Source organism: Microtus oregoni, unplaced genomic scaffold, assembly GCF_018167655.1.
Source record: "Microtus oregoni isolate MIOR12 unplaced genomic scaffold, Mior012 000019F_ref0000042, whole genome shotgun sequence".
Classification (NCBI taxonomy): domain Eukaryota; kingdom Metazoa; phylum Chordata; class Mammalia; order Rodentia; family Cricetidae; genus Microtus; species Microtus oregoni.
Genome location: NW_024543078.1, coordinates 23,639,757 through 23,649,760, shown reverse-complemented (window position 1 = coordinate 23,649,760; position 10,004 = coordinate 23,639,757). Strand labels below are relative to the sequence as shown.

General features: G+C 42.9%; 1 protein-coding gene across 3 annotated transcripts in view; it reads right to left on the bottom strand.

Annotated features, from left to right (window-relative positions):
* Nucleotides 1-1,687: 1,687 nt before the first annotated feature.
* Nucleotides 1,688-10,004, bottom strand: part of Meis1 (Meis homeobox 1) — a 141,827-nt gene continuing 133,510 nt past the window's right edge. The window contains exons 10-13 of one of the 3 annotated variants that reach the window (XM_041669707.1): nucleotides 7,939-8,078; nucleotides 6,844-6,933; nucleotides 6,447-6,541; nucleotides 4,232-4,353 (exon numbers count right to left, since the gene is read on the bottom strand). In XM_041669707.1, coding sequence (XP_041525641.1) covers nucleotides 6,483-6,541; nucleotides 6,844-6,933; nucleotides 7,939-8,078 — 289 coding nt within the window. In that variant the 3' untranslated portion in view covers nucleotides 4,232-4,353; nucleotides 6,447-6,482. Of the gene's footprint in view, nucleotides 4,354-6,446; nucleotides 6,542-6,843; nucleotides 6,934-7,938; nucleotides 8,079-10,004 lie in introns of all 3 variants that reach the window. The other 2 variants (XM_041669708.1, XM_041669709.1) reach the window with 2 other exon arrangements.

Sequence of the window (10,004 nt, the reverse complement as noted above, 5' to 3'; positions counted from 1 at the left end):
CATCCATACAGCTTTAATGGGCTTATAATTCGATAAGTGATTTCAATTTGAAATTGTTAGTAACTAATTTTATGGGTAATTTTTCCACATCAAATATTTAAGCATCAGATTAAGGGCGCCGGTTCCGACGCAGGATCATAAGGGGCTTTCTCCCCACCCCCCCTACCCCCCCCCCCCCCATTCCCGTGCTCCGCCTCCGGTATCCTACCGCGTCGTTTTTCCAAATCCCCAAAAGGTGGCAGTCGAAGCCGACTTTCCTCTTTTCCAGCGTCTCTAAAGAAAGAACCCGGGTGTGTGTGGAGGGAGGGGGTGGGTGGCGGGGGAGGGGTGGGGCGAGGAGAGAGCCGGGAGGGACTGGACCGTGCCCGGACTTTGCAAACTGAGCCTTTAACACGTTTCCACCACCGCACTAGCAAGAGCAGTGGCGAATTTCCTGGAAACGTCTCAGGCCAAAGCAGCGTGCCTGGCGGCCCTGGGGTCGGGATGCGGGCGGCTCCGCACACTGGCACTCAACCCTCAACCCCTGGACGGCAGAGGGAGAAGCAAGGAGAAACCCACAGTCTTCTTCTTTTTTTTTTTTTTTAATTTAATATTGTCTATACTGTACAACCAAACTTGGTTCTTCGAGGAGGCCCTGTTCTGCGAACTGCATAATGGGGGGAGGGGGGTAGTGGAGGGAGGGCAGACTGAGGAGGGAGGGCGGAGGGGAGACGGGGGCGCAGCGGATGAATTGCAGAGCAGTTGCCAAACTTTTTTCCCCCTGCTGCCGCTGCTGCGGCTGCCGATGCGGCAGCCTTTGCTTTGAATGTGTGTAACTAGGAAACAGCAAGCCGTCTGAGAAGACGGAATTTCCAACGTGTAAAATGTTCTTAACGGAACCATTGAGCGAGTGCAATAAGGCGTGAGGGGGAACTAATCTTCCCATTTAAATGTTTGTGGCAATTTTATCTAAATGAATTTTAATGCTAAACGAGGGTAATTCCCCATTTGTAGCGCGTTTGCTTCTTTCCTGTGCTTTAAAGCAGTCGAACATCGTGCAATGAACAATAACAATAAAAATACTGCCAAGGCGTATTATTCATTTTGAATGTGTTATAATTACATTTGATTAAATATGATCGGGTAACATATTTTTAATTTTTTTGGAAAAAAAATACTTAAACCTTCTACAGCCTCATTCATTCAGCGGACCTCCCCTCACCCTCCCCCCGCCCCCCCCAATAAAAAGCCTGTACAATTGTGTGCCCTGTTTAGGGGAGGGCGTTTTGTTTTTGGCCTTTAAGAAACATCAAAAACACTCTCCACACCTCTATTATTTCCCTCCTTCCGATAAGTGTCCTCAATAACCTCAAAGCTGGCTCTGAAATTTACAAGAGGAAAAGCTAAAACAGCATTAAGCAGGAGGGTGTTGGGGGCAGAGAGAGCGAGACCTGAGGAGTGAGGCTCACACAATCCTCACACCGAGGGGGGAGCCCACGACACAAAAGCATGTTTTATTTTTTTCTAATTCCTGGACATTAATGATCATGATTCTTTTTAATCTCCGTTCCCCCCCCCCCACACCCCGCTTTGCTTACTCTCGCACTTCTCCCTCCTTAAAACCTCCCCCCTTTCCTCTCCTCTGCCTCCCCTCCGTGGCTCCTCCTCCCCCCGCCCCCATTAGGCAAGAGCCTGCAGAAGAATAAAGGCTGACTCACCGGGCAAGCACTGGGGAGGCAGGAGTAAAAAGGGTGGTTAGTTTATGAAGTTTATTATTAATTTTAAAAGTAAATAAATGATTGTTAACTGCCACTAACCACCCGTCACAGAAAATGATTTCACTAATATGGACTACTTAAATGCAGTCGTAGAACTGTCTCGGGGCCAAAAGAGGGAAGTTCAATGGTCCCCCTCATTGGGGTGAGGGCGAGGTGGGTGGCAGCGCTGGGACCAGGACGCCGGCAGTAAGCTAGGCCTCTCCTGCAAGTTCGCCCGTTCCTAAACAAGGCCCCATAAACAAAAGGTGAGAGCGCGCGCCGCCGCTGCTCCAGCAGGTGAGGCAGTGAGCCACAGTCACCTAGGGAAGCCGGCCCAGAGCTGCTTTCTCTTTCCAAACAGAGAACTGGATTGCTGTGGGCAGGTTTATAAAGTGACAAGGGCCTGAATGTCAGACTGGAGTTTAAGGCCTCTGACCCATCCTTTGTTCCCAAAGCAACCCAAAGGCTTATTTTTAAAAATGAATTTGCCTTAATTAAAATATTTGTATATTTCCCTTAGCTCGGCGAAGCACTTTCTTAGAGCAGCAATTTTATTTCAGTGAAATTATAAGCTATTGCAGCTTAAACATGTTATTTTGAACCATTTAGCTGGCTGCCATGCAGAAATTCTGTACAGCTGTTCTGGGAAATTGGTTAACAACCAGTTTTATCCAATGAGAACACAGAGCATATTTATAAAAATTAGATTTTGAAGTCTGGTCTCTTCAATTTTATATAGCTAATTTCTTAATAAACATGTAATGCTTGTCCTAGATTATCTCCTTGGTGGAAGGCTGAGTGTGGGCTTCAGCTCTGCCACTGTATGCAATCATAGTTTCACTGAGAGTGTAGGTAAATAATACTGTCGGATAGTATCTGAATATGATCTGAGTCTACAGCTAGTTTAGTGGCTTTAATCCTTGATTTTGTTGATATTACCAGTTCATTAACTCATCTTAAACCAGTGGTTATTGTTAAATAATTTACTCCATGGTTACAATTTTCAAATCCATGTGGCTCAGGGAGCTAATTGTCATAGTTACTGTACTAATCATTTAAAATGGAGGGAACACATTTTTAAGCAGGGAAGTCAGAATGTCAAAAATAGTCTTGTCTTTATTCTGGATTCTGATTTCATTACTGCGCTCAGTGACTACAGCTGAACTTGGAGTCCTCATACAATCCAAATTCCATCAAAAGGCTAAGACTCATTGTGCCATGATTGCTATCAATAATTAGCTCCTTGTTTTTCTTGATAGAAAAAGGCTATTGACAAGCATTTGTTTATCCACAACAAAAAGTATAATTAGCTTATCCCACTTAGTAAACCTCGTAAGCATGCCAACTCAAACCAAACTGCTACTTTTACAAAAAAAAAAATTGCAATAATACAGTTCATTTTTTTTCCAGTCCTTTTTGCACAAAATTTATTTACAATGTCTACATAAATGCTCCAAGGTGGGACTATGGAAAAATACACACATGACCAATGCTTTGCTGAGAAACAAAGTCAACATATTAAAAAATAAATCTTCAGTCTATGTTTTTTGAGCTGCACAAAACAGGAAGTGATGTATAAGGTGGTGGTGGTTGTCGCATGGGGACAATGATGCTTGGTGTGACAATTAGGCTCCTAACACGCGGCCTTTGGTTTCCATGCCTCCTCCTACCAGTCTCCTTAAGACACTGCCTGCAACAGCTGATTAATCTTTGTTGATGACTGCCGTTTTTTTTCCCATCCTTCCCGATTTACATCTGTTCAGGCCAATTCAAATATGGTGAGTAAATGAATTAGACATGCAAATTCAAGCCCCAGGCTAGAGAGAGGGAGAGAGAGAGGAAAAGAGAGAGAAAGAGAGAGAGCGCACATGGCTGAAATCCTAGGCAAGAAGAAAGGTTCTTCTGCCTGATAGTTATTTTAATGCTCTAAAAATCCTGCAAATCAGACCTTCCTGTCCCTTGCAGGATAACTGTAAGGCTTTTTAATGTAGGAGGCTTCTGGAGGAAGTGAAGAGCTATGGAAACAACACACATAGTGTGGAAAAATTTCACATTTTTTTTAAAAAATCTATAAGAAACAACGTAATATGGATAACAGTATAATAGCATTTACAATATTTCACTCTTTGTTTTTTTAATGTCTTATATAGTTATTTTTGCATGTCCCCCAAATTGACTTCAGTTGATTTTCCTGCATTTTAAGAGTCCCTATGAAGAATTAGGGATGCTCCTTGGTCCAAAGAAGATGTCAAGAATGGAACTCCATAGTCATTGCAGAAAAAAACCATGATTTGAAATCAGTCACCATTGCAGACAATGCATATTCCCTTAAGCTACTGAGCATGAATGTCCATGACTTGTCCACTCATTGTCGGGTCTCCTGGATTAAGAACCGAGGGGCTTGATGCTGACATTGGCATTCCAGGGTGGGGCGGTCCTCCATGCATCATCACTGTTGGGTGGTGAGGGTGTCCAGGAATGTACGTATGCATGGGGGGCCCATGACGCAGCTGAGCAGGATGGGGGGGCATCTGGGGTTGGGTATAACTTGGCTGTCCCATACTCACACCCATTGGACCACCCCGGGCTACATACTCCCCTGGCATACTTTGCAGCCCTGTAGAAATTCAAAAGAAAAAAAAAAGAAAATATTACGGAAAAGTAACAGTGTGTTTCTGACTTTGCTATGAAAACAAGTAACATTGTGACCAAGGGCCAGGGGAAACATTCTTTCAATTCATATAGAAGAAAATAAAATGAGAGATGTCAATGTTGGTTGTCTGAACTCGCTACTACTTCCTTTGCATTGCCATCATTATCAGTCCCCCTACCAAGTCCAAGTTAAAAACAAACAACATAAAACCACCTCCTTGGGTTCTGACCTAAGAAAGCATTTTTTTTTTTCTGTTCGCTGAAATATGCTCTATCAAGAGTATGCACACTGCTGTGGTCACTCAATGTTCACAGGAAGCAGAGCTAGGCAAGCTCACTAATGCTGACCACTTAACAAAATCCTGCACCTTTGGAAAAAAAATCAAAACAGTTATCAATAAATTCCTTCCACATGGCCTCTTAGAGCTGGAGGAAAAGAAAAGCTGAACAGAGCCCTGTCTACCTTACAATGATTTTGAGAACAATAAGAAAAATTGGACCTAAGACAATGCTCCTCTCGCTTTGAGGGGGCCTCTTGTCTTCTGCATGGATTGCTCTAGTTGATGGAAACTGACGGGTGTATTGTTTCTGAGAGCCATAAGCTCCATCATCATCAAGGGTGAAAGGCATAACGCCATTGCTAAGTATGTTCAATTGGCTTTACTTCTAAGTAATAGCGCACTGTGAATACGAGGAACACCTTCGAATAAGGTCTCCAGGCTCCGGCAATGAATGGCTGCTTAATCTAGCCTAAAGGAACATTTTTGAACTAATGAAAATTGCTTATAAAATATACTGTACCCACAGCTCTTTAATCAAAAAAAGATGATAATATTTTTTGTAATAACCTATTAATTTAATTGGTCACGAAGCATAAAATACATCATTTAAATTTAATTGACCCAGAAACTAAGAAACAATATTTAAATTAACTAAGCAGGAGAATTCCGTGATGAGGTAATAAGACTGTTGATTTCCAAGCTCAATGGAATGCTTTCAGAGCGAATTGTTAAACTCATATTGGACTCCCACCCAGAGAAGAAGACCAGCGTGCATTACCCTTGGCCTCAGCAAGAATTTTAAATAGTGTGTTAATATAATCAGAGGCACATCCAAGACTCTGAAACCATGGTTTTTCATTTCCAAAAAAGAAAGCTAGAGCAAGGCTGTTAGGGTGGTTTAGGAAATGCACTAGGCCTTTGGAGTTCAAAACAGTTTTAGCTGTTTGAACTCCTATTTCTGGGGTGTCTTTTTTAGCAGAGAAAAATGTCCGGGTTAGAATCTGGGGCAGTTTTCCTAGGCTCACTTCACTAGGCCTGCCACTGAAGATTGCATTAATGATCTCTATTTTTGTATACTGAATAAGTCAAATCCATTTGTCACACTGCAAGTGATGGCATACTTAATTTGGATATAGTCAATTAGCCTGGGCTAAGCCCTGAAGCCTGCTGTGCACACCTCTATTTTGTATTCTCCCTTTTTCCATTGCCACACGTAATCCCATTATGATGGACAGACAAAGGAACAAACTAAGGGAAAAAAAATCAAAGTTTAGTTGACTGAAGCTCAAAATATGCCTTTACTTACCCTAAGTAAAGCTGTGTTTATTTTACGTAAAAGAAGTTCTCTGTTTGGCTTTTTGGTGTCTTGCAGGTTAGTGTAGAAATGTAACTCATGCATCAACTGCGGTTAGACAGATTTATGGCACTTTGGGGACATGCTCTTTCCTCTCCTTGCACTGCTGCAGACTGCTTACATTTTGCAAATCAGTCTGTTGCTATGACAACCCACTCCCCCACCTCCTGACTGTTTCTTGTTTTGTCATGTGGTCAGTACTGTACAATAGCAACACACAGGATAAATGTATATCATACACAGAATTTATAAGCTTAAAACCTTGATCAAAACCAACGAGAAAATGAAAGAAGCGAGGAACGAGGATTTAATGGAAAGAACGAACAAGCATGAAGCTATGGGCAAGGAGAACATGAGAAAATGCAAGAGGAAAAAAAAATATTCCTAAGACAAAGTGAAAACAAAGACCCCGTTTGTACTTACTTCCCCCTTGCTTTCGATTGGTTAACTAGATGAAGGTTACATGTAGTGCCACTGCCCCTCCATGCCCATATTCATGCCCATTCCACTCATAGGTCCTAGAAGGGAGATAAAAATCCAAGAAGAGGCCAGAAAATGAGCAAAGTCAACAGATAGTGCCAAAAGACCCTTTAACAAAACAGGTTCTAGACGGCCGAGGAGGCGGTGAGATCTTGAGCACATACAGGTCCTGGCTTCCCCTTCGCAGCATCTTAGAGGCACAGATGGCAAAGCAAGGCGTGGCGAGGCAGGCAGCCGGAGAAAGCAGAGGGTGGGGTGGGGTTACCTGTGCCGGCGGGGACTGGGGAGGGCAACTTGGCTGGAGTTAAACATGGAAAACCACCACAGAGACATGTCTCACCTGGAGCCCTGATGCCCATGTGCTGTTGGCCGTCCATGACAAAGCCTCCCATTGGCTGTCCGTCGGGGTTATAAGGTGTTCCTTGGCTGACTACAAAAGTACACAGCACAGCTTCTTAATAATGGGAGGGGGAGGGAAAGGGTGGAGGAGTGAGGACCACAGGGGAGGGGAGAAGACCAGAGGACAAGGAGAACATTCTAAACAGACACCATTTTTAAACCATAATGAATCATGTCTTTCAGACCAGTTCTGTGTGCACCTTGGAGTCTTGAGTTTCAGGTGCTATCTATGTTCAAGGAATAGCGTAGACACACAAATGTATGCTTGGGATTCTGTCTGGTAGTTCCAGAAGGGCATTGAAAGAAAAAAAAAAAGCTCCTGGAATGTGACTAACTGGGACTTGACTCAGTATGACACCAGCAGAGCTTTCGATAGAGCTAAGAGATATTTCAGAGTGACCGTCCACGCCTGCGTCAGCCCTGGGAACTTTGCGTGCTGCCTTTGCTACCATATTTTAATAGAAAACAAATCCTTGGGCTGATGACTGAGAAACAGCAAAGGTGTTATTTTTTTAAAACCGTGAACAGGAGAAGACGGATACTAATGAGCGAGGTCATGAGAAGAAGGACGGTGTATTTACGCCACTGACAGAGTCCCAGGTTTTAACTGTACATGAAAAGCTGTTTTAGAAGGTAAGCTGCCTTGGGTTATTAAAGCACACAAAAGCTCTACCTCACTGAACGTCTTTGAACTTTACTGAGTCCCACAAGTGATCCTGACCCCTTTGACTCTTTGACAGGTAATAAAGTTTACAGCAATTCCACACCAAGCCATGCACCAGGGAGTGGTCATGGTAGCAGAAGCTGGGTAGGCAAACTCAGTGGGGGAAAAAAATCACATTACTATAGTAAATGGTTACAAAGAAGATTGTAACTGTGCACGTGATTTCAGGGTTACTTTTCTCCATTGGCTTTTTATTTCCCCCTTTCTTCAGATGTTTTATAACGACGTTAAATTGATTAGTGTTGTTACCAAACAAAACTGGTTTAATGTTCACGGCCAGGCACTCCTAGTATGCACTCCCAGTTCATTTACCAGGTAGCAGCCCTCCTGGTGAAAGGCTTGAGGATGGCTTTCGTTTGCCTGACTTGAATAGAGTCACTAGAGGGGACTTGCCTGCTCGGTTGGACTGGTCTATCATGGGCTGCACTATTCTTCTCCGGGCATTAATAAACCTGCAACCAAGAAAGCAAAGCATTTCATTATCACAGAAAAACATAAACAAAGGCAGAGGAAGAGACGAGCTCAGCCTGCCTCCTTTCTCTCCCTCCTGGACAGCTTCGAAAGCTGCAAAACCTGTAACCCCGTGACCTCTGAGTACAAGGCTTAGGTTTCTGAGTTGATTTATGTTTGCCTGTTTTTACCACAGTTGGACACTTCCATTTCATCTTTTCATGGGGGAATTAGCAGGGTTTTCAAGAAACAATGCTAGCCACCACTCTTTGCAGTGGGCAGGGCCAGAGCTGGTGGGGACAGAGAAGCCGGGAGGACATCTGCTACCTCCCAATTACTGACATTTCAATCCTAGACTCTCTGGCTTCTTTTTCTCAGTTTGTTGGAGCCAAACCTCCCCTGCCTTTTGCAAATGTAGTCTCATCTTTCTGTCCACTGCTAAGATAACAGACTGAGCCGGCAGGGCAGCATCCGTTGAAGGAATGTCTGGAAATTATCACTAGTAACTCACACTTCTGGGGACTTTGGAGAAATGCATTCCGTGGAGAGATTTCTTGGAGTGACTTTTTTTTTTCCTCCCTCTTTATGCAAAATGCAAAGTCAAGACAAGGTCACGTCTATAGGGCCACTGACTTTGTAATTTTGCTTTCTTCAGCCACGACTGCAATTTTATAAACATCTTACTAAGATATTTAAGTCACTCTAAGTTTATTTTAAAAATTGTTTGGTACAAGTCTTTTCATAGCTCCTTCAAATATCAAGTCACTGAAATATTAAAAAATGCAGTTATATGTCCGACTGTGGTAAAACAGGAAAACATAAATCACCTCAGAAACCTAAACCTTGTACTCAGAGGTCACGGGGTTACAGGTTATTCCAAAGCCATCTTCACAAGAGCCTAACTTTTAAGATCCATTTGTCCTGGGCTGTAAGAATTGTACACCAAATCCATTAAGTAAGGAATATGTAGTCCATTTTGAAACAGAAAGTTACCTTTAGTTCCCACCTCCACCTTGATAAGGACATCAAAAATATGATAAAAAGTTTAATAATGCCCTATTAGTGATTGGAGGTTCCATGGTCTCATATAAATTTTAGTTTCTACATTTCTCTATCCAAGCAAATAGAGCAAGCCTGAAAATCCAAACCATTCAACAGTCAAGGACGCGTCTTTAAAATAAAAACCCATGCTTCCTAACATTTAAGTTTCTCGGCATCCTGGATGTGCTTGTGTTCTTTCTGAGAAGGACTTAGGGTGAACAGTGGAACTGGGTGCTGAGGGAAGGCACACTGAGGCAGACTCTGAGAGGCCACCTACTGTATCGGCTTTCACACATGGAGTTCCTGAGCTGCTAATAAAAATATTGAAAACACCGATCTACCACAAACCGCGTTCCAAGCCAGGTTACCCCTATCTTATCTAAGCCATGACAATTGGAATCACGCGAGCAGAAGGTTAGATTAATTCTCCATTCTCATTATAAGCGCAGGTGTAGCCCGAATATCATGTGAAAGAACCAATTAAAATGGGAAAAAAATGTCTGCCTTTTCATTAGCTGCTGGCACTGCATGACCAATTAGAAAATTATTTAATATTAATATTCTGCATATACCAAAAGTAATTTTCATAGTAACTAATATAGGTAAGAAAGCAAAGCGTAGCTCTTTACGCTGCTGTTCATTATCTCCGCTGACAGCGAAGAAACTGAGTCTGTTAACTTCCTCTTTCAAAGACATTTTATGGGTAGGGAGAGCAATTTTTTTTTTGTTTTTTGTTTTGTTTTGTTTGTTTTGTTTTGTTTCTTTGAGGCAGGGTCTCACTAGGTAACTCTGGCTGTCCTGGAACTCACTATGTATGTAGACCAGGCTGGCCTTAAACTCACAGAGATCCGCCTGCCTCTGCCTTCCAAGTGCTGGAATTAAAGGCC